The 24,640-nt window shown below is 40.4% G+C and overlaps 1 protein-coding gene across 7 annotated transcripts in view; it reads right to left on the bottom strand.

The window, feature by feature from the left end:
- CAMSAP2 (calmodulin regulated spectrin associated protein family member 2) overlaps nucleotides 1-21,060 on the bottom strand; it is a 111,612-nt gene extending 90,552 nt beyond the window's left edge. For all 7 annotated transcript variants that reach the window (XM_044377779.3, XM_044377780.3, XM_044377781.3 and 4 more), the window contains exons 1-2: nucleotides 20,256-21,060; nucleotides 59-318 (exon numbers count right to left, since the gene is read on the bottom strand). In XM_044377779.3, coding sequence (XP_044233714.1) covers nucleotides 59-318; nucleotides 20,256-20,394 — 399 coding nt within the window. In that variant the 5' untranslated portion in view covers nucleotides 20,395-21,060. The remainder of the gene's footprint in view (nucleotides 1-58; nucleotides 319-20,255) is intronic.
- Between the last annotated feature and the right edge of the window lie 3,580 nt (nucleotides 21,061-24,640).

The following is a 24,640-nucleotide window of genomic DNA, read 5'->3' as shown; positions in this document are numbered from 1 at the left end:
ATTCACACTCAAAGGTATGCACTTCAAACAAAGTAATCTTGGATAAATAAAGACTCACCATCTGTATGGGTTTCTTGTGGAGATCTCGTTCAGTTACCAGTTTTTCTTGGTCGGTAACATAAAGACCTTTCTGTGCTAAAGCCTGAATTACAGCATCATGGCCCAAAAGGGGTTTCGCAGCATCACTCTTGAGAATGAGACTCCCAGCACGACAGTATAGTTCAGCCGACAGAAGCAAATTAACAACAGGTGGTTTGATGTGTTCCTGATCATACTGATCAGTGTAAAATGGTTCTCGAAGTTCCTCTGGCACATTTTCTAAAAAGATTAAGGGGAAAAAAATCCTTAGAATATGTTTATAAAAGAAACACAATTTATTTAATAATTATTATGTCACAGAAGAGCCCTTTTAAAAATAATAACCCTTTAGCTAAAAAGGTAATTTATTAGAGCTTGGCAGATAATGTGGAATAAAGGAGATAGAAATTTCCTTTACAGAAGATACTGTCCCAAGTATATTCTAAGAAGGGACTACAAAGCAAACAGAGAAAAGTTTTCTAAGTCCAGTGACTCTCGGGAAAGTATTCCCACATACATACTCAAATCCACAGAATGTGCTAAAAGATTCCTAAAAACTAATTTCAGTGAATCCCCTCACATTCAAGCAGCCAACCAGGAAATGCACTGTAACAGCTACTGCAGGGGAATGCGAGCCACTGCCAACTGACAGCATAAAATCATCTGCCCAAAGCTGTACAGCGAAGCACTTGCAAAACAGAAACTGCTTAACTCTTCTGTCCTCTGTCTCAGGGTCCCCGGTCTCTCGCCCCTCTTGCTTAGCCTGCTGAAGCTATTTAGGGGCAGTTACAGCTACAGTTTAGGGGAGGACTACTGTTAAAAATCCCTTAACCTCGTAAATCACTGTTACCTCCGCCTTACCACTCACCATCCTACATCAAGAAGCCCTCCTGGACACCCACCTGACACACTGCATGAAGACACAGAAAGGAGGGTTTACAAATGGGACATGAGAAAGAAACCAAATTCTTCTCAGTTTCTTTTCTGCTAGCCATTTCCCTTGAAGAACGCAAGCTTCATTCTCCCAATGTTCACTTCTAAATCAATCTTAGGAGCTGCTTTTGTATCGGATGGCAGCCAGATTACCCAAAAAGCACAACAAACAAAAAACTTCTGTTTTACAAGTTTTCTTGTCTTTTCTACCTTGTATCTCTTCCTCTTCCTCCCTTCTCTTTACCTGGGGTCTGCGCTCTTAATCAAAGCCAAGATAAGAAAGAGGTTTTTCTTCCAAAAGGAAAGGCAGGCATCTAAATTAGAAGTAACATGGAGCTATAATCATAGAACCTGATAGCTCGGGCCTGACACCTAGCCAGGCCCTTGCCTGCCTTCTCTTTAAAAGTGAGGTTTCACAGCCAGACATCCCCAGCCACTGATTTTAGGAGGCTTCTGAATAGGCAGCTGTAATATAAGCTCAAAATAAGCCACAGTACTAATCAAAGTGAGCATTTTAAAATGTATTCACAAAATATTAATATACTCCTTAGCAACTTCCACCCTAAAGTTTTTGAAGAGCTTTTATTATTTAGAAAAATATTTTCATCAGGGGTGCTTGGATGGCTCAGTGGGTTATAAGTATCTGACTCTTGGTTTCGGCTCAGGTAATGATCTCATGCGTCATGAGACTGAGCCCCACACTCAGTGGGGAGTCTGCTGGAAGAGTCTCTCCCTCTGCCCCTCCTTCCACACATGTGCATACACGCGCCCTCTCTCTTTCTCTCTCTAAAATAAATAAATCTTTAAAGAAATATTTTTTCATCAAACAATATTATAGTAATGATTGCATGTTCATTTTATATACCATCATGGTTCTGGAGAAATTCAGAGAATTAGAAATAATCCCTATCTTCAAGGAGCCAATAATCTACAAAAAGACTAGACAGAGAAATAAAATTAAGCAATTCAGAAACAACGAATAATTGGGCACGAAACGAAAGAAATTAAGTGCGAAATGAACAATTACGTGCTTAAAGGTCAAAGCAAGAAGCATCATAGTAGGCTGAGATGACTTCCTCTTTAATAGGCAGAATTTATTTAGCTAAAAAAAAAAAAAAAGAGTATCTAAACAGAAGTGGAGAGCCAGGGAGAAAAAGAGAGGAAGAGAAGATGTGAAGAGACACCAAACTGAACAATTTGGGTGGAGAAAAGGGTTCATGTAGGATAAGAGTGAGCAGGAAAGCTGGAATGGGAGGTTGGGGATAAGACAAAAGTAGTATCTCTTTTAAATATGAAGGCTTTATACAATAACTAGCAAGGAATTGCTTACTGTTTAAAAGAAGAAGAGTAACACATTAAGAATGATGTTGGGGGGAGGGGGGGACACCTGGGTGGCTCAGTTGGTTAAGCACCTGACTTCGGCTCAGGTCATGACCTCAGGGTCCTGGGATGGAGCCCCCACGTCAGGCTCCCTGCTCAGTGGGGAGTCTGCTTGTCCCTATGCTCCTCCCCCTGCTCATACACTCACTCTCTCTAATAAATAAAATCTTAAAAAAAAAATGATGTTTGGGGACAATTAATATGGTCTTCAGTACTGACAGTGGTAAAAATCAGACACAGATTATAAAGATAAGGAAATGAAATTGGAAAACAGTAGTGAAAACCAAGAAGATACAAACACAAAAGGACCAGGAGGGAGGAGGTGAAGATGGCAAAGACCATTAGGCCTGGGTTACCTGGGAAACACTGGTAACATTAATAGAAAAAAGAAAATCAGAGGAAACATTAATTCTGGAAGCAAGATCATAAACTCAGTTTTAGATATGCTGATTTGAAATGACAGCAAAAATATCCAAAAAGCAGCTGGGGATATAGGACTCTGGAAAGAGGTCAAGAGTGGATATATCAATTTGGGATTCTGGTGACATCTAAAAATATCATTCTCATTTAATAATTGAAAACACTTTTCTTCCTTCATAGCTACCTTAACCAGTAGTGAGCCAGGCTTAAACTTAACAGCTGCCTCAGCATGATATATAAGCACAGGTATAAACTACAGAATATGGTATCGGTAAATCAAATTTAGTATCATAGGAACTATATAGAAGTTATTTAGTACAACAACTCAAAAGAGAAATTATTTGATTTTAAGATTATTGTAAAATGAAGGCCTAATGGATTTTTATTCTATGTAATAATAAAAAAATGACTAATATAGGTGACTTGGTATCCGAACATTAGCTATGCAAGGAAAAGTGACTGCTAATTATCAGGATTACAAACTTCTCTCCATACCTGTACATCCACCTAACATTCGTTTACTGCTTTTATATCCATTCTCACACTGATCTTTGTAACAACTAGGTGAAAGTGGCAAATCAGATAAAACGCGAATATATATTAGGAATATACTAATACGTACTAAGGACCTTTATGTGCCAAGACACTGTCCTAAACATGCCTTCTGTCATTCAATATTAACAATTCTCTTGTCCCCATCTTAAAGAAAGGAACCCAAGAAAGGTTATCTTGCCAAGGGCACATAGCTGATAAATGCAGAGGCCTAGCTCCAAAACACCTAGCTAAATAGCTTAAAAAGTAACAATGGTTTGCCAAGATCACAGGCTAGAAGGTGGAAGACCTGCAGCTGAGGGACTATTTCTGTTTTCTTATGGTATACCCACAAACCTAAGTTAGGAAAGTGCAAGTTTTAAAAAGATCCTAAAGCAAGGAAAAGGGAAAGGATCCATAACAAGCCAAAGAACGTTTCACAAATATGACCAAAAAAAAAAAAAAGCCTAAAACAGATTTTCCCACCCCCTAAAAGAATGCAAAACTGCATATTGAGTATTATAAAGTAGGGCACTTGCAAAAACAAGTCTTAAGCACTAACCACGCTTCATTTTGCCAACTATCCAAAACTACTTTAAGTTTGAAATCGTATCACGCTGTGAAACAAATGAACTGAAACAGCATTTTAGAAAACAGACAAAATCAAAGATAAGAGGTTTCACCCTCTCCCTCACCTCCAGAATACAAAAGTTAAGAAATTAATACGTAAGGAATGGATGAGTGGAACACCACTCCTAGAATTGCAAAGGATAAGAGACAAGTTTTTCTTGTGTACCAGGACTTAAGCAGAACCTACCTTAATCACGTTATTATAAATCCTGACTAGATCTAAGTTTTGAAGTTAATAATCACCTGAAATGCTTGAAGTACAAGTAAAGGGAGTAGACAGTGAATTGCTCAAGGCAATTTTCTATAAAGATGGGTTAGTTACTAGTTGCATACATATACCAGCAAATGATACAGATTTCTTTAAAACAATAAAGGGTAGAGAGGTAAGAGGGGAATGCATTTCAGAAATAACACCATACTCAGTCATGGGAACATTACCTTATTTTCCAAACCTAAAAAATTTTCTCCAAAAACAATTACTGAGAGAGAACTAGTGAGTTTCAAAAACTCCAACTGAAAATAAGACATAGAACTTGAAATTAACAAAGACCTGAAAATAGTCAATAACACACACAAAAAAAACCAACAGTACCAGTATCAGAAAAAGTTATAATGAGTCATTTTTTACCTACAAAAATGGAAAAAATTTTAAAAGCCCACTGTTGACAAAGATGTACCCTTACACATGACTAAAGGGCAAGGCCCATGCCTGTCTTATTCAAGAGGATATAAATCCCCAGCTCCTAACTTAATGCCTAGTACATGGTAAGCACTCAATACATATCTGATCAATGAATGAAAATGTTATTTAAAAAATATACTAGTCATTAGCCTTGTCCTGAAAGGACACTAGTAAACCTTCCCTCAACTCCCAGATTCTGCGCTAGTCATAATTTACTCCTTGTACCTGTCTTTAAAAACTTTAGAGTTATCTCCCCAGGCCACTCTTTACTTATGCAAAGTAGTAAAACCTTCAAAACCAAACCTCTTTTCAGTTAACCTACATTCACTACCATTAGGAGGCAGCATGACATAGTGGGAAAAATTAGGGCTTTTTCAAAGTACGGGCTTTGGATTTAAAAAGAGTCGTCTGAATTTTACCAGTTACTTGCTACGGGATTTTGTGTGCAGTAATTAATTTCTCTGAGTTCAAGTTTCTCCATAGCCTGCAGATGTGCCTCAGCCTCCTCTTCCTCCTCCTTCTCCTCCCCCTCTCCCCTCCTCCAGTGGCCCACTATGTTCCAGACATCCAAGTCTTTCTGCTGCTACAGCATGCCTAGTTTGTGCCTTTTGGCCTGTGCACTAACTCTTCCTTCTGCTTCTAAAGCTCCCCCTCTAACCTTCACATGGATAGCTCATTCCATTCAGATCTCAGCTAAATGTCACCTCCTCAGATATACCTTCCCTGACTATTAAAATAGTCATCCTATTTTAATCCTCTATATAACAGTTACTACTATCCTATAATATGTATGTTTATTTCTGCCTCTTCCCACTACAATGTAACCTCAAGGAGAGCAGGATACTTCTCTGTCCTGTGTCACTAGCACCTAAAACGGTGCCTGGAACACAGCAGGCACTCAAAATGTTTACTAAAACAACGTTAAGTACCTAAACACAGAGCAGCTTTGCCTTCAAATGAGATGCCAATTAAAAATGAACTCCCTGGGGTGCCTGGGTGGCTCAGTTGGTTGGTTGGACATCTGCCTTTGGCTCAGGTCATGATCCCAGGGTCCTGCGATCCAGCCCCTGCTTCTCCCTCTCCCTCTGCCTGCCGCTCCCCCTGCCTGTGCTCTTTCTCTCTGTCATATAAATAAATAAAATCTTTAAAAAAAAGTCAACTCCCTCTACCCTTTCACTTACCAAATGATGTGTTAAGTGCTGTTCGGCATTCCTGAGCTTAAATTACCTCCTCCACTCCTCCCACTACCCTGTGAGACTAAAGCCCCTCTTCTGAGTCCCAGATCCTTATAAGCCAGCTAGCCTACTCAACTCTTCACTTGGATGTCACAAAGAAACCCCAAATTCAAAATGGGTGCCAAGTTTCTCATGACAAGGGGAGTTACAAATACAGGAAGGGACTAGAAATGAACTAGAAAGACTAGAATGAACTCCGTGGTGTTGGACTAAAATGCAAATTGTCAGTATGAACACATGGTGTTTTATATCTGTCTATATACAGAGAAAGAAATAGATGTACTTTATGTTATGTATGCACGTGTTTCCTAGCTCTGACTGCAAACCCCCAGTAGTATTTAGCCTGGCATCTATATCTTGATTTCTCACTAAAAGGAAAGAAAAGGTGGTTTCCAGAGCTGGAAAAGACAAAGTACAATATGAGCGAAGAGTGTATTTGTATGTTTTTGGCGGGGGAGAGGGGCCGGTGTGCATGTGTGCCAAAAAGAAAGAAAATGCCAACAAATAATGGGGCCACGTTAGAAAGATACAGGATCCAGATGAAAGGAGATACCACTGGCCAAATCTGGGACAATATGAACATCAAAATATATGATAATAAAGGATTATAAACCATTGAATAAAACAAGAATCAATGAGTCCATCCTGATATAAATGAAAAAATAAGCAAAAGAGAAGAAAAACCTCTTTCTTGTTGTAGAACACCAACTAATAAATGGGAAAAAATAATAGTAATAATCAATAGTAATAACTGACTTAGGCAAGAATCATTATTGTATGTTAAAATGGTGGATAGAAGTTTGATAAACAGGATATTTCAATTTATCTCCCCATAAATTATTAATTAAAAATGGAATAATAATTTTATGGTGCAGAAACGTGGCAGATACCACTTTAACCAAGGGATCAAAGTTAATATCACCAATACCAAAACAAACTTTATGTGTCTCCTGATATGATTTACTGAGGATACAGCATCTCTTCTGTGGTAGTTCTGCCAGATTTGCATAACTTTAATCATGAAGATACTTTAGACAAATCCAAATTGACATTCTATAAAATACCTGGTCTACTGTATTTATAAGACAAAAATTTTAATAAAAGAAAAAATCAACACTGCAGGCTCATACCTTATGGGGTACTGAGAAGAGGAATCTCTACTTTTTTCCTCTCCCTCTGCCCCAGCCACTCCCTAGCATCATTATATATTAGGGAGGATGTCAAGTTGTTCAATATTAGGAAGAACAGAGGGTAAGGAAATTCCCTCTGGCTAAACAGCTCTCCTCTGGGGCTGCCTAGATGTCACTGGTTCGTCTCTGGGTGCTTCCCAGGCACTCTTGCCCACCTCCCCTGTACAATGCAGGGATGGAGCTGTATAAGGGGGCAACAGGGTGTATCTGTTGATGGAAAGACAGGTGGCGATGGTAGCAGTGACGTGAAGGGGTGCAAGGTGGGTCAGCCAAGGAAGGGAAGTGAGAGAACGGAAAAGGACAAGAAAAAAGAAAGCCAAAGAAAAGAGCAAGAGGAGGAGTGGGTTGGGAAATGGTCTCCAGTGTCTAGATCTCCATCAGTCCTTGTGTGGGAGCAGGTAGGTCTCTGTGCACTTTGTTTCACTTCATAGTGTCTGGGTATTCTTGTTGGGACGCTGCCAGCGCCAGCACCCATGCCAGGATCTCCTCATCATCCCACTCATTCAGACCAAAAGCAGAGGGGGCAGCTGCTATATAAGGGCCCACACTCCAGAGCTGGGTATTAACACAAGAGGGGAAGCAGCCCAGTCAGCTCCTGCAGAAAACTGGCTGCTTGTACCACAGGGTAAAGGAAGTTTGGCAAGGGCTAAAGCAATGCCCAGGGAAGGAGCCAGAGGCCCAGCTCAGCTCGCAGCTCAGGGTGCTCAATCTTTAAAAGTGTCAGTATCATGAAAGACAAAGACAGACCAAAGAACTATTCCAGGTTAAAGGAGAGTAAAGAGATAAGTCAACTAGCTGCAATGCATTGATCCTGGACTGGATCTTGGAATGGAGGGAAGAAAAAAAAAAAAAAAAATCAATAATGACATTAAGACAATCAGCAAATTTGAATCTGGACTGTGGATTAGATAATATCGTATCAAAGTTAAGTTTCCTGATTTTTATAATTTTACTGAGATTATATATAAGAAACTGATCCTTCATTTTAGGGGACAGACTGAACTATTTAGGCATAGGGAACACAAGGTCTCTCATGCATTCTCAAATAGTTCAGAAAATATGTATATATGTATGCATACATACGCGTTTATGTGGGAGGGTGGGAAAGAGGGAAAATGATAAATGGGACGAAATGTTAAAAACTGGTAAATCTGGCTAAAGGGTACTGGGGAGTTCTTTGTACCATTCTTACATGTTTGAAGTTATATTGAAAAAGTTATGAAACCTAAAAATGCTCCAAATCAGTCTTTTCCCCCAAACCTGATCATCTTCCAGTATTCCCCACATCGATGAATGACACCACCATCCATCTAGTTGCACAAGCCAGAAACCTAGGAGTCATCCTTAATGCCTCCCTCTCCCTCAACACCCAGATAAAATCCATCCCCTTCTCACAGTCTCAACTCACATCTCCCAGGTCCAGCCTATCAGTGCTTCTCACTGGAATTACTTCATTTACTCCCAATCATCTTCACACAACCACTCCTTTCCCTGTTTCAAACCATTCTCTACTACAGCCAGAATTTGCTTATTTCCCATAATCAGATTTGATCATGTCACACATCACCATGAAACCCTAGGGTTTTCAATGACTTTCAGCACCGTTAAGGATTAAAACCCTCAGGGCGCCTGGGTGGCTCAGTTGGTGAAGCATCTGCCTTGTCTCAGGTCATGATCCCGGGGTCCGGGGATCAAGCTCCATATTGGGCTCCCTGCTCAACAGGGAGTCTGCTTCTCCCTCTCTCTCCTCCCCTCCTTCTGCTTGTGCTCTCTAATAAATAAATATCTTTAAAAAAAAAAAAAAAAAAAAAAAGATCCTGTCCCTACCCACCACCTTGTATTAGACATCCCTGCTAGTCACATTCGGTTCCTGACAATCACACACCCCTCCAATACAGAACCTTTGCCCTTGTATATTCTGGTCACTATTCAGAATGTTCTTTCTCACCATTCTTTACCCTTTCAGTTTCTTGGGGGCCAGTGATCCACTCAGTTTGGTACAATTCCCCTCCCCAATGAAGGGAACAACATAGCATTTGGCCTTCTTTCCCTGTACCTCAGTGCAATATTTTTTACTTTCTAGTCTATTCAATTATAAAAGAATAAGTTTTGGTTTGTAAAACATAGGTGAAAGTACAGATAAGTACTAGTAAACAAGAAGTTTGTTAAATACAGAATCCAAAGAATGTGTTAAATAAAGGTAAGGGGTTAGTAATGTGTACGCTAAATTTAAAGGGATGAAAAACACCCCAAAAGATACCTAATATTCATGAGGTATCTAGGCACTTAATATTCATGATATAATCATGAAATATATATGACACTAAATATTCATGATATATTGAATATGCATGAGACTAAACAAAAAAAGAGGCAATGAAGAGTAAATATACATGAATACTTAATATCCCTGAGTCCTTAATTTGGCCACCCACTGGTGATACCCATTCCAGCCTATTTGTCCTCTGACCAAGTAACACAAAACCCATGGCTATTCATCAGGCTTATTGGTAAGCTACAGCCGTGGCAGGCATTCTTATTCCCTGTGTCTCTCTGATAGAGCAAGTGTATATCACTGGCCTATGTGTCACTATGGGCCTCCTTGTTCAAACTTCAACTCTGGTCCTTGTGACCACACCATCATCATTAGGGAAGGCTGATGCAGCAGAAAGAGACGGACATACAAACTCTGTCCACTGCAGGATTCAGGGAGCATGGTTCTTTCCCCCTACTTGCGCTCCTATCTTCAGTGTTTTAACTTACCTCATCTCTTTCTCTTTGCTTCTCACTGTAAATTGATTTAACAAACCATAAGATTTAAGCACTTTAATTTGGTCTGTGAGCCGTTCTTTTCTGTGACCTCTGGAGTAGTTCGCCTGGTAGTATACTTGGAGGCTACCATTCATTAAGGTAATTTCCCACATAAGGTAACCATATACTTAACAAAGAGAAGTTTCTTTTTAAAGGAGCTTTCCAGCTAATAAATGAAATCATGACAGAGAGCTAACTAGACATTAAGGGCCTGCTGGTAGAAATACGCACCACCTGTGAAGTATGCCAATAAACAAGTAAACAAACAAACATTCACCTACATAATACTCTAGATCTCACTGCCAGTTTATAAGAAACCTGTTAAACGATACCACAGAGATCCAGACTGCAGGAAATTTTGAAGGATTTTAAAGGACAAATACTCTGGTTCCTCCAGTAAATAAATGCAAGCAAGACAAAATGACATGGAGGAGGAGCCTATATATTTAAAAAAAACTTAGACATATCAATTACAAAATATGACCCTTATTTGGATACTGACTGGAACAAATGAACTGTAAAACACAAAAATAAATAAAAGCAAAGATTAATGAGACAGAGAAATCCTAATACTGGTAATACAGAGTGCTGTGACAGTGTCGTGATGATGGCAGTACCATGGTTATGTTTAAAAAGAGAATTCCTGACTTTTGGAGATATATACTAATATGTTTATAAATGAAATGATACAATGTCTGGGATTTGCTTCATATGATCAGTGTGGCCAGAAAAAAAAAAAATCAGTGTAACTGATAAATCAAGATTGGCTATGAGTTGATGGTCATGAGGTTGGGTGAAGAGTACATGAAAGTTTATTGTCACTGCATGTATTTGGTATTTTCTAAAGTCAAATGGCTTTGTTTGTTTAAAGAGAAAGAAAAAAGAGAAGAGTACAGAACTTCATTCAGTGATTAGGAAAGAGCTCCGAATACTGTGATACGTGGATATGAGGCCTGGAACTACTACAGCCATTTGTTTCCATGACAGAAGACAGTGGGAGAATGAAACTCACACATGAAGAAGGGCATAGCTAAGAGAATCACAAAGAAATGGAACTGGATCCTTGATCAAATCAGATCAAAAGCTCATCTTACCTCAGAACTTTTTCAGTTATATAAGCCAATAAATTCTCTGTAAGCCAATTTGAGATGAATTTTCTGCTACTACAAGTGAAGATACTCTGACATGATCTCCCATTAACTTTCAACCTACTCTGGTCATGGTTCTGCCTCTACATTCCCCTCAACACGTTCTCAGCCAAGTCAAATAATTTCATCATTGCTAAATCCGATAGAATATTATGAGACTTCCTGCTTAATCTGTCTTAGCTGTACCTTATTCTCCTCCATCTCATGTTCTCTTCCCTATGCTTGAGATTCCACACTCGTCTGCCCTCTTTCGTCCTCTCTGTCTACTCTCCATCCAGCTCCTTCGCTAGCTCTCCTGTCTTGGGTCCCCTTCTCTCTTCCATACTTTCCTTTAAAGTGACTGGCAGTTACTCACTTTTTTTTATAGCCATTTGTGTCACATCCCAGAGGTCTTCTAAATTCCACATATGAATTTTCAAGGGCCTGATGCACACACCACCATTTTAGATATTCCTCAAATCCAACGCTGTTCTCTCACACATACACACACAACCTCTCTTCCATTGTTCCCTTTCTCAGCAAACAGAAGCAATCAACACTCCCCACAATCTCATCTTTGCTTCTACTTGTCCAATCAATCACCAAGTCTTACCTTTCACATTCATCCACTTCTTTTCATATCCACTGCTACCATCCAAATTCAAGGTGTCATCATCTCTCACCCGGACTATGGCATCCTAATTATTTCCCTCTTTGTAACCCTTGGTCTCCCTCCAATACATTTTCTACTTCCAAGAGATCCTTTTTCTTTAATGTGGTAAAATACACATAAAAAAAATTAAAAAGATTAATTTTACGTTAAGAGTGAGAGAGAGAGAGTGGGGATAGGAAAGCAGAGGAAGAGGGAGAGAGAGAATCTTAGGCTTAATCTCATGACCCTGAGCCGAAACCAAGAGTAGGAAGCTTAACCAACTGAGCCACCCAGCCCCCCCTTCTTGTAACCATTTTTAACGTACTCCAAGAGATCTTTTAAAAAACAGACTTCCAATGATGTCACCTAGCTTAAAACAAACTGAGTAGCTCTAGGTCCAGATGGGAAGGAGACTTTTCACTAGATTTATCATTATATATATTTTGAGTTTTCAATCTGTGCCTGTCTCACCTATTCAAAAAATATTTTTGTGTCAAAAAGTAAATTTTCAAGATCTTATAATCACAACTTCTAGCACCTATGTAAAAAAAAATGGAGGAGGCTAAAAAAAAAAAAAAGAATATTTCTGCTCTTTTAAAATGTTACATTACATAAAGTTCTACAAAACTATGAATTAGAGAAAAATTAACAAGGTCAGCAACCCCTTTATTTGAATGTCATCAAAAAAGAGAAGGGAAGACAAGAAGACAGCTAAAAAAGAGAATCTTGAGAGCAGTAGAAAATGCCAGCAGAAAAAAATGAAACCATCTACTGTTGACTGTCAAACAAACCAGGTGGTTAGGAGTGCCAACTCCAGCCCCCATGCAGTCAAAAAATCTGCATATAACTTCTGACTCCCCAAAAACCTGACTACTAATAGCCTGTCAACCAGAAGCCTTACTAATAACACAGCTGATAACACATTTTGCATGTTATATTTATTATATACTGTATTCTCACAATATCTAACTTTTCTTAATTCTTTTTTTAGTATTTCCAGGTTACACAGTTCATCTACAAGTTTTTTCAAATGATCACAAACCTCACAAAAATTTTCCAATATAATTCTTGAAAAACAAAATACATGTATACATGGATCCATGCAGTTCAAATCCATGTTGTTCAAGGTTCAACTGTACTTTGAAACTTACATTTGCTGAGGACAAATGTCTTTTAAAATATTTCAAAAGTTTCATCAAATGCCTTTTATTCCAAGAGCCTAAAGTACTTAGAATCTGCATGCAATTCCTATTTTAGAGACAGAAAATGGTGTGAAGGAGAGAGCACATTCAAAATAACTTTTTAAGATCACACACATACATTCCCAGGAGCCTATGTTTGTGAAATATGGAGCGGGGAGATGAATGCATATTTCCATTTACTGAAATTCCATCTCTTTATCTCAAGAAAATAGGACAGAGATACCTCATAAACCTTACTAGGCATAACACAGCAGAGTACAGCTTAAGGGTTACAGAAAGAGCTCCGTGGCCTCTCTATTGCTATATGCCTAGTCTCTGTTTTATTTTGTCTAGTTTGTAGTGAAAAATATTTTTAATAAAAAGAAGTCTTTGAAATTATAAGAAATATAATCCCATTCTACAATGGGAAACAGAATATCTAAAGGTAGCCTAAGTGTGAGACTGATAAATTCTAACACTTTGCAATTTATTTTTCTTCTAAAGAACTCAAAGCAGTGCACAAATGTTTATTTTCATGACTATTCAGCAAGTAGGGGAACAAAGAGTACTTCAGGAAAATGCCCCAGAAAAAAAAAGGAGCAAGTAGTAGAAGACCTGGAAAGATACTACTGGGCAGGCCTTTAAAATATTACGTTGATGAAGAGTCAATGTTTAAGAAGAAAAGGAAAAACTATGCAAGGCTTAGGAGGCAAAGTGCTAAATGTCATAAATGAAAACAACTGTTATCTCAGCTAAAGCACTAAGCTTGTCACTACTAATAAATGTGTAATATTTAAGTATTATTATTTGTAATTTACCTATAGAAAAGGTCCATAACCTAGTCTACATGGAAAACTAGATTCACTGGGGGTGGGAGGAGACTCTGAAATGACACACCAGTGCTAAATATATTTTCTATCCCTGTACTAATTTATCAAATATAAGAAAAATAAAGCATACTTTTAAATTCTGCAAAAATAAATTTAAGACTTATATTTGAAAGGTTTTCATGCGTTCTTTATGTCTTCACTTCCAATACTATACCATAAAATTGCAATGAACTACAGAAAGCATATAATACAAAGGTTAAATTTTAGTATCATAAAGGAGTAGACTCCAATTGGGGTTCTACCACTTAGAAGCTGGATGACAAAGGAAAGTTATTTAACCCCTTTGTTTCCTCATTAACAAAAAGGGCAAACCACCTAATTTCCTAAATTCTTATCTTCCATTTGAATACTTTTGAAATCAGGATGTCTTACAATTAACTTGGACTTTAATGTACAAAACCCCTTTCTAAATTGCAGGTGTATCTTATAATCTTTATAGCAATGGTTCTCATTTTGCTCCCCAGGAGACATAGGCAAGGTCTGGAGACATTTTTGGTTGTCACAGTTGGAGTGGAAGTGAGGGTGGAGAATACTACCGTCAACTAGTGAGTGGAGGCCAGGGATGCTGCTAAAATTCTACAATGCACAGGATGGCCCTCCACAAGAAAGAATTAGCCAGACAATAGTTCTGTGGCTGGGAAACCTTGATTTAGAGTTATAATGGAAGAAATAAAATGGATTGTTCTTGGAATTAAAAAAATAATATAAAATATTCAAAACTCTACTTAGCAAAAGTATGTGTTCAATAAATTTGTCATAGCGTTTTTTTTTTTAATCCAATGTGCTTAGAATAATTTATCTACAAAATAAATGCCAAACGCCTTAACCGGCTCTTGGAACAATTTACCTTTCAAGCTGGATCTCCCCCTACTTCATCACATAAACCTCCTCTAACCTTATTGGTCTGTGTTGTTCCACTAACGCTACCTCGGTTTCAGAACTCCATGCCTGCACACAAACTATCTCCCCCCCCACAATGCCTACTTTCCATTCAGCCTGACTCCCTTCGTGGTCATTGACCACCTCCACTTCAGAGGTCTTCCTTCACAGTTCACTGAGGCTGAGAGTGTCCTCTCTCCGCCCCCCTGCTACTGCTCCCTCCCTCTGCATGTCACTGTTCCAGTTACACGGCCCTTATAGATTTCCTGAACTTTACTATAGTCATACATGTATCACATCTCCCTTACTAGAGCATGAACTCCTTTAAAAGAATGGCATCGTTTAAAAACCCGTAGGGGTGCCTGGCTAGCTCAGTCTGTAGAACATGTAACTCTTGATCCTGGGATTGAGAGTCTGACCCCATGTTGGCTATAGAGATTCCTTTAAAAAAATAAACTCTTTGAGAAAATAAAAATAAAATAAAAACCCACAGCATTTGACACTGTGAATAAGAACACCCTCTCGAAATTTTTCCTTCCAGGGCCTCAGTATTATTACACTTTCTTAATTCCCTTCCTAAGTCTCTAACTGCTTTAATTGTCTCCTTCCCCCAGCGCTTCCCCCAAAACACTGTAAGTGTTCATAACCCTAAATTCTGTCACCCTCACATCTACTCCAATTTCAGTTGCATTTTATGTACAGAAGACCCTGAAATTATTATTTCTAGCCTCAACTTCCCAATCATACTCCACACCTACATTTTTACCTATCAACTTCATTGAACTTCTCAGATTAGATATTTGGCCAATACATCATGTCCAAGGCTTCCAAAACAAAGCTGACTTCCCATTACAACGTGCTGCTTTCTCTACCTCTGCCAATGGCATAGTAATTCATCCTCTCAGTAACTAAATCTCAAAAGCTCAGGTAACCTCATCCTCCTTAAAACCTCAGATGACCTCATCCTTTTATATATTACCTTTTTATTTCAACCATTTCCCATGTACCCCAAATTCAGTCATTTAGAAATACTAGGGATTATAACTCTGCAACATTTTTTCTATCTTTTGCCTCTTTTCCATTAATTTCACTTCTACCCATATAGTACAGTGGTTAAGAGAATAGACTGAAGTCAGATTTCACAAGTTCACATCCCAGCTCCATAAACTGAGTGGCTTTGGATGAGTTCCTAAACCTCTGAGCTTCATTTTCCTCATCAGTAAAATTGGAATGATTAATAGTTTCCACCTCTTAAGGCTGCCATGAGAATTAAAATGATATGACACGCAAAGTGCTTGATACACAGCAAGGACTTAATAAATATAAGCAGCTTTATTATCATTTCCACTCTACAATAAGCTTTCTTGATATCTTTCTTGCCTGAACTCCGGCAATAACTTCCCAAACTCGCCTCTCTATTAGTCTTTCTCACCCACAATGCTACCCATTGTCATCACAACCTTCCCACATGCCTAAGTCAGAGGTAACGTAGGATTTTGACAGCAAAATGTGTTCAGACATACAAAGAAATGTAACAAGGTGTATTTATAATAGTAAATGATTTTATATTACTAAACTAAATGGTATGAAGAGGAGAAGGATTTTTTAAAAAGAGAATAATAGTCGATAAAGCTGAAGTGATATATTAACACTAGGAAGTGGGCCTTAAATTCCATGTTAAGAACTCCGAATTCAAGAATTTCATAAAGACGTTTTGTACCCACCATTTTCCCTAAAAGATTTAAAGGAGAACACTGAAAGCAAACTCAGCAATATCATTGCTTAAATGGGTTAAGCTGTTCAAATACAGTAGAGACAGCATAGCTCAACTTCCTCTTTTGCGATTTGCTTAAAGTAGTGAGCATCTGTTTATTAAAATTCATCTAAACAAACTTATTCTTCGTTTGATCAAAACTGTATCTGCATTCTTCTACAAAATCAACTATTAAGATTTGGGCTATTTGGAATATTTTTAGTGTAATGAGAAGAACAAGACTCAAAGCTTCCGATGTAAGACTTTGAATAAAGTAAATACTCCATCTGCTTTCTAGGTATTGCAATACTAGTGATTTATTTTGTATGGTTCAATAACTTCATTCTACGCCCATCATTGATTTCTAGCTATCATTTTACTTATTTTAAGATTTATTTATTTAAGAGAAAGAGAAAGAGCGAACGCACCGCAAGCAGGGGGAGGAACAGAGGGCAAGGGAGACAAGCAGACTGCCTGCTGAGCAGGGAGCTCGAGGTGCAGGGCTTGATCTCAGAACCCTGAGATCATGACCTGAGCTGAAATCAGGAATCAGAAGCCCAACCAAATGAGCCACCCAGGTGCCCCCACTAAAATCATTCCTTTAACGATCATACATAGGGTCTTCAGGTACTGATTTAGTTTTTCTCTGAGAAACTTTCTAACTCCTGATATATTAAGAAGTAGTAAATTTTACAATTGTATGTATTGAAAAATTCATTTAAAATGATAGAGAGATGGGGCACCTGGAGGCTCAGTCGATTGGGCTTCCAGCTCCTGATTTCAGTTCAGGTCATGATCTCAGGGTCCTGGGATCCAGCCCTTCATGAAACTCTGCACTCAGCAGGGAGTCTGCTTGGGACTCTCTCTCCTCTCCCTCTGCCCCTCCCCCCATTGCAGGCGCTCTGATTCTCTCAAATACATAAATAAATCTTTATTTTTTTATAAGGTGATTTTCGTAAATCACAACTTAAAGTTGGGTTAATTTTTTGAATGATTAACTGAATTAGGTAATACCTTTGAAATACGTTGTCTATTAACATTTGCTGCTTAAGTGTCCGCAGCAAATTAAGAACATTTACATCAAAAGAAATGAAACTTTTTCTCTATTCACTCCATATAAATGTGGAGTGAAAAGAACCTTTGAAAGGTTGTTGATTAAATAATAAAATGTACAAACATAACATTCTCAATAACATATTAAGTTCTGTTACTAAGTTACCCTCTTAAGGTCTTCTAAGTTTGGTTCTCACTGCATTTTGAATATGATCTTTTTATTCATTCCAACTGTTGCCAAGGCGAATGTAACCAAGTACCAACAATATTCATCTAAACCATCTGAGAGTGTGTCAAGATCTGCCCACTCTTCAAAGAAAATAAATAAATAAGACTTCTAACATGTACTATGTGCACATTTTTCACACTCTGCAGACTGGCGCAAAGAGCAGTCTTCAGAGTCATAAAGACCTGAGCTGGCATGCAGAATCCACCACTTGTCAGATGTTTCATCTTAAACAAATTAAAAGCTCTGAACCTGTTCCCTCACCTGCAAAGTGAGAACAGTATCTACCTCGAGGGTTGCCGTAGGAATAAATGAAGCAACGTATTTAAAATACTGAGTTTAGGGGCGCCTGGGTGGCACAGCGGTTAAGCGTCTGCCTTCGGCTCAGGGCGTGATCCCGGCGTTATGGGATCGAGCCCCAACATCAGGCTCTTCTGCTGTGAGCCTGCTTCTTCCTCTCCCACTCCCCCTGCTTGTGTTCCCTCTCTCGCTGGCTGTCTCTTTCTCTGTCAAATAAATAAATAAAATCTTTAAAAAAAAAAAATAAAGTACTGAGTTTATAACAGGTATGCCTTGCCTCCACCGATGCCATACCCTTGGGAGTCAGTCAAATGAAAACACTTACCTCCGCCCTTACTAAAAGTGTGATCGTAGTTATTTAACCTCTCTGTGCACTGGGGGAAATGGGGAACAAACTACCTACATCACAACGTTGCTGTGAATTCCTAATCTACAATTTAATGCAATGCATCTAGCACAGTGCCCGGCACACAACAGATTCCACTGATACTAGATTCCTTTCACTTTCTTTCTTCAAGTGTGTTCAATATGTGTTCCTCAAGTGGTCCAGAATCTAGCAAACTTGCCTCACACATATCCAGAAAGTAGGCCATTTTCTGGTGAGTAGCCTTTGTGAATCAAGGGCAACATTTTGACATCTTGTACTATAAGCATCCTCTCAGGTTCAGAAGAAAATATTTGTGTTGTTCCCTCTTCCTTCCATTTTGTACGCATCGCTTTTCCACATAGGTCATTACGTAAATTTCCCTCTATCTTTTCAAAATACTTAAATAGCTTTCATTTCTCCTCCAAATGGATATTAGCTTCAGTATGCTGCTTATGTTAAAACCAAAATACATCTATTACTCTCACTGCTGATATCAGTGGTGCCAGAAAATAAAAATACACTGACACTTTGTGTTTCCTCCTGTGTCACTCCACACATTTCGTTCCAAATAAATCTTTAAAATGTAAATTATTTCAAAATGACTTTTAATTATCCTTACTCCTGATGCTAGTTTTAAAACCTTAACATCTTTCTACTTCAATATCAAAATACGAGAATTTAAATAAAACAAAAGTTGTCATAAACACAAAATCATGTTAAAATTTTCCTCAAACTAACTCAAATAATTTTCCAAACCTGAGATGCATTTGCTAGTTAACTAACATGCGCAGCTCTGACAATATTCAGCTACTGGATGATGTTTAAGAAGAATGAATTAAACCATTAACTCCCACATTTTCAGTCTTTAAAGTGGAAATAAGCCATTCTCCTCCCACAAAAACAAACAAACAAAACCCTTACATTTAACATGTGGAGAAAAGTCTGCAAGTACTAAGAAACTTTTATAAAAATATTTTACACACCTAAAACTTATTAACTAGGGCACAGAAATCTTACAAAATGATTCTTAAAGTTATCAAACAAGATTTCCTTACCCCAGCATCTTCCTATGAAAAGCTCTCTAATTTTTTTCAGAGCTCTACAACATGGGCTCCTAAAGCAACAGCTAAGGAATTACAACAGGAGGCCCTTTTCCTGTTATTTTGCAAAGACTGGGTAACGGAGAGAATGTTTAATTGCTACTGCACTGTACAATCTGTGTCAACAGCACATGCCCTCAAAAAAACTATTTAAAAAAAAATCCCATAGTAGGCACTATTTCTCTTAATTTATGAAGCCAAAATACGTTTCGCAAAAGGAATACGTCTCACTGATAACAGGAAATGAAAATGGCATCCCACAATCAGCAAGCTAAATATTGGTTTTAAATAACTGCCTTAATAGAGCCTGGAATGTGTATGGAAGGATGATACAGGCTTTAAGAATGACAACAAAAATTAACACTGTACTTCGACACAGGCCACCTTACATTCTAGGGAGCCTGAACAGCAGCCATCATTACAATTGTCAAAAATCTTTATACTACTATGTGCCATCCACCTTCTGCCAATAATAAAGAAACCAACTCAAATTTCTTGGTGGTGTAGTCACAATTATGACTGAGGGGGAAATGTATGCAACACAACGAGGAAAATACCACAAAATAAAACCACCCTATGTAAAAACATGATAAAATAGCTTACTGAAAACGTTTGCTATCCAATAAAAGAAATCTGGGTAAATCCCACCTGACCGAGGGCACCTGATTTAAGACCAAAGCTGCTTTATTTCTCCTTTCTTTCTTGTCTTCCCAGTCCCCCATCATCTCCCTAAACCTGTGCGAGAAGACACTCACCGAGGGGGATCCTATGATCGCAAACAAAAAACCGGCATGTGTACATCCTAAGGAGGAAGAGAGAAGGGAAGACACCACTTACCTGTTCCAAAGGCTTTGGCCACCAGCCAGGCCAGATTGCAGGCGATTTTGGCCCTGGAGAAATCATAGTGGTCAAAGGGCTTGATGGCTGGAACAATGAACGTCTTTCTCATCTCCCTGGGGTCTGCAGCATCCCCCATCTTTCACGGCGGCTCCTCGGGATGTCCGGGCTCTAACCTTCACATGGTGTGGCCTCGCCGCCGCGGGGGTCGGGAGGGGAGGAGGGAAGAGCTCAAACCATCGGGGCCGGGGCGAGGCCCGCCCGGGCGGCGACGAGGGAGGAGAAGCTCAGCTGTCCGCGCCGCGAGCCTGCCGCCTCCCGCGGGAGCCGCCGCCGCTCCTCCCGGGCATAGGAATGTGACGGCGCAGCGTCCGTCCGTCCGTCCGTCCGCCCCGCGCCGGCGCCCCGCCGAGCCACCCGCCCCGCGAGCGCGCGTGTGAGCGAGGCCGCCTCCCCTTTGTCTCCGTTTAGTCACACGGGCTTGGGGGGAGGGGGGAGGCTAGAAGGGCCCGGAATTTTAAGGGGGGGGAGGCTTTAACAATCACGTTGTGGAAAATGTCCCCGCCATCGCGGTGCCCGCACGCCCCCGCCTCCCGCTTCCCTTCCCTCGGAGCGGGGAGACCCCCACAGGCCCCGACGGGTGAAGGGACGAGCCGGGCGCGCGGGACGGGGACGCCCCCCGCCCCCCAGCGCAGCCCGGTCGGGGGCCGCCGGAGACGGAGCGGAGGAAAACGTCAAAATCACTGCGGCTCCCAGGCCGCCGGCGGCCCGGCCCCTCCTCTGCGCTCCCCTCCCGTCGCCGTCTCCTCCTTCTCCGGCCGCCGTCGCTGCCGCCGCCTCTCGGGCCTTCCTCCCTGCGGACGGCGAAGGCGGCGGCCCGCGAGAGGCCGTAAATCCCACGCTCTCAGTCCTGCCCTTATCAGGTCTGCCCTTGTATTTTTCCCCCCTTCTGCCGCGCGGCTCGGTCGCTCCCCGTCAGCCGCCGCCGCCGCTGCGGTTTTCCGGCTGCCGCACTGGATGGAGTGAGCAGATGCGGGCACTGAGCATGCGCCCCGGCGCCGCTCCGGCCTGCGCCCCCGCCCCGCTTCCCTCCGGCCGCCGAAATCGCGGCCGCCCGCCCGGCCCTCTGAGCATGCCCAGCCTCGCTCCCCGCCCGCGACCGGGCTCCGGTGCGGCTGTTTTTTAATCATCACTTGGGAGTGCTCGGCTAAGTGGACATCCTCCTCGTTCCTGGCGTTTGGCTGCTGCTGCTTACACTGCTGAAAGAGGAAAGGGAAGGGAGGGAGGGGAGAGAAGGGCCTAGCAATAGCTCTCGTATTTCAGCTACACAGCGGTTAAGCAGAGAGAACTGATATTTATTAAAATGCTTGCTGTGGGACACACACTTCGCTGCGAGGCTGATGTGCATAAAGCCTATTTAGAACTCGAAGTAGCTCACGGGTTAGGTGTTATCGTTGATTGACCACGAAAGTACATGAATTGAGTTGATGGAGTTGATTGAGTCACACACACGGGGGCTTAACCAGGACTGAGAACCTGCGAAGCCCCAAACCTGTTATTAATTTCATTACATCAAGATACTTTTCTTGACTCAATGCTCTCCATTTAAGCGTTCTCACTAAGTGAGGGAGCGCATCCACCAATGCCTCCCCGTTTCCTCCAAATAAAACGTAAATTCTTTCACACAGCAAACTGCCACTTACCATGATCTGGTATCTACAAACCTGTATGGCTTTATTTTATCACAGCCGCTCTCCATTTTCCCGAAAGGGCATGTTTTCTACAAGATCTCTGCGTTCTTCCTAAGTATGGTACCCATGTCCACCTGGCTTACTCCTACTTTATAGTAATCACTTCCTCCAAGAAGCCTTCCCAGACAGCTCCTGACACACCCCAGTCAGTGCTGTAGCATAGGTTCCTCTACTGTTCCCAGAGCACCCTGTTCTTACTTCTGGCATAGCATTTGCCACACTGTATCATCAGTTAATCATCTGTCTTTCCTACTGGTGACAAGGTCTATCCCCAGCACCTGTTTACTGCTCAGCCTATAGTAGATGCTCAATTAACTTTTAGGGACCAAGCATGGGTGTCATTGTAGTTAACACTTAAGGTGATGTACCTACTAATTCCTCACAATTTCTCATTTAAAGCGTCTAATTTTAATTATTGAAAAATCGTGTGTTATCTTCATTTTTCAGATGAGAAAACAAAAGCTCAGAAAAAAATTTAAATTACCTTATATCACACAACTAGTAAACTGGCAGATCCAAGATTTGAACCTAGGATGGTCTCACTTCAAAGCCCATGTTTGTACTACATGGGCCTCCCTGATATTACCTGCCCTTAAGACAGAAGCAAGACATATGAAGTGTGAGGGGAAGGGCATTGGACCCTAGCTCCGCCAGCAAGCAGGCCCTTTTGATCCTGTTGAATCCCTGCAATTACCCTACCCTGAACCTACCAGGGCACTACAGATGTAAGTCTTGCTAACAGTGTGGGCTAGGAAAAGAATGTGAGTGAGAATACACCACAAGGTGGTTAATGTCATTTTTCAATAATTTAATGAATATTAAGAAAGTATTCCTCAGAGGCAAGGCCCTTTGCTAGGTCATAGGGAGTAATAAAATTAACATATGAATAATAGTTTACAAAGCACATTCATATGACTACCTAATTTTCATATCCATTCTGTGAAATAGGCATTATTATCTAGCAATTCTTGATGCAGGACTGAGGGTCATAGAAATTAAGATGCATGGCCAAGATTTCATGGTTGGTTAATATCGAGGTCTGCCTTCACAAACAAGGACAAGTCTTCTGGCTCCACTCCTCAGGCAGCTTTCCCTGTGCCCATTCCTTCCCTAGATTATGGAGGCCGTCATGTTCATAAATAAATCCAATACAATGTAAAAGAGGTAAGTGCTATAAGAGTTAAAAAGTGCGGGGAAAACATCTAGGTGGAGGGATCAGGAAGATTTTTTCAGGACTTCTGTTAAACCCGATGTACTCAAATTCACCTTCAACTGAGTTCTAGAGCAAAGTGTCAAATTAAGAGAAACCTATAGCCTGGAAGGTTGAAGAGAGATACTGAAACATTTCGCCCATCGTTAAAATAATCTGCAAGCCAATACAAGATTCTCAAGGCCAGAAACCATGCCTAACTGACTTTATGTTGCATGTGTGACCTAGCAGAGTGCTTTGTCCCCAATGGATGCTGGGTAAATGCGTGTTGAATTTTATTGAAAACCATTTCAACCTAAATAAACATGATGAGGAAGAGAAGAAAACAAAGACAGTTGCTCTGACTTGTCCTCTGATTCAGTAGTGATGCATTTAGTAGCAATGGCATTACAATGACCCCAGTTGGGGAGGCGTGTGTTTAGGAATGGGGAAAAAAAATGCCTACACAAAGAGCAGCTTTTACTTTCAGGGAGGCTGTGAAACTTGGGGTCATAGTAGGAGGCTATTATTAACAGAGAAACACCCTGAGTACAAAGAAGAAGTATTCATTTTCAGGGAGACAGACACTCTAATAGGGTGTTCTTTGTGACACCTTCAGAATGATCTCTTTTTAAAATGATTGTCTGTAGAATACCACTGGCAAAAGAAACGCTCTCCACTACCTTCTTAAGATATCTGACTTCACTAAAAACAAAAACAAAATCCAGTGATTCTCTGGGCCAGCTTATCCAACTACACAGCTATTTCTCTATTTTTTTTATCTCCAGGCAGAGACTCACTATCCATCAGGCAACAGTTACACAATTCCTACATATATAGTTCTCCTTCTCCATATTTCCTTTCTCCTGGAAAATCTACAATGTAAACCAGACTTCCTTCTTTGTGGGTGTCCTCTGTTTCTCTGTCTTTGGATAGATTCATAAATATATTCATTCATTCATTAGCTAATATTGATTGAGCACCTGGGTGCTGAGGATGCAACGTTGAACAAGACAGCTGAGGAAGCAAATTTTTAATGAGAGAACTTAGGGATCCGAGGGCCTGACCGGCCTAGCTCTTCGTTGTCATGTCTCTCTCTCCGTAGGCTAGAAGCCTTGTTATTTCACCTATAGAAATCTTCAGTGTGTCCCCTCAAAAACAGAGAAACAAAGAAACCATTGAGCGCTGCAGTTATTTTTTTAATTGAATGCATGTTTACATATACTATCATCCACTTTCAAAGGTTACACTAATAGTAGCGAACTCTTACTGAGCACTTTGTATGTATCAGGCCCTGTTTTACATGTATTCAATCCTTACCGCAACTCCTCAACCCCGTATCTTCATTTGGCAAATGGAGAAACTGAGGCATTTCAGTAAATGGTGAAACAGAGGATTTCAGTAAATGGTGAAGACCTTGTGTTATTTTGAAACTCAAGGAACTA

Source organism: Ursus arctos, unplaced genomic scaffold (assembly GCF_023065955.2).
Source record: "Ursus arctos isolate Adak ecotype North America unplaced genomic scaffold, UrsArc2.0 scaffold_2, whole genome shotgun sequence".
Lineage (NCBI taxonomy): Eukaryota > Metazoa > Chordata > Mammalia > Carnivora > Ursidae > Ursus > Ursus arctos.
The sequence above is the reverse complement of the archived record's forward strand: the minus strand, read 5'-3'. Positions and strand labels throughout refer to the sequence as shown.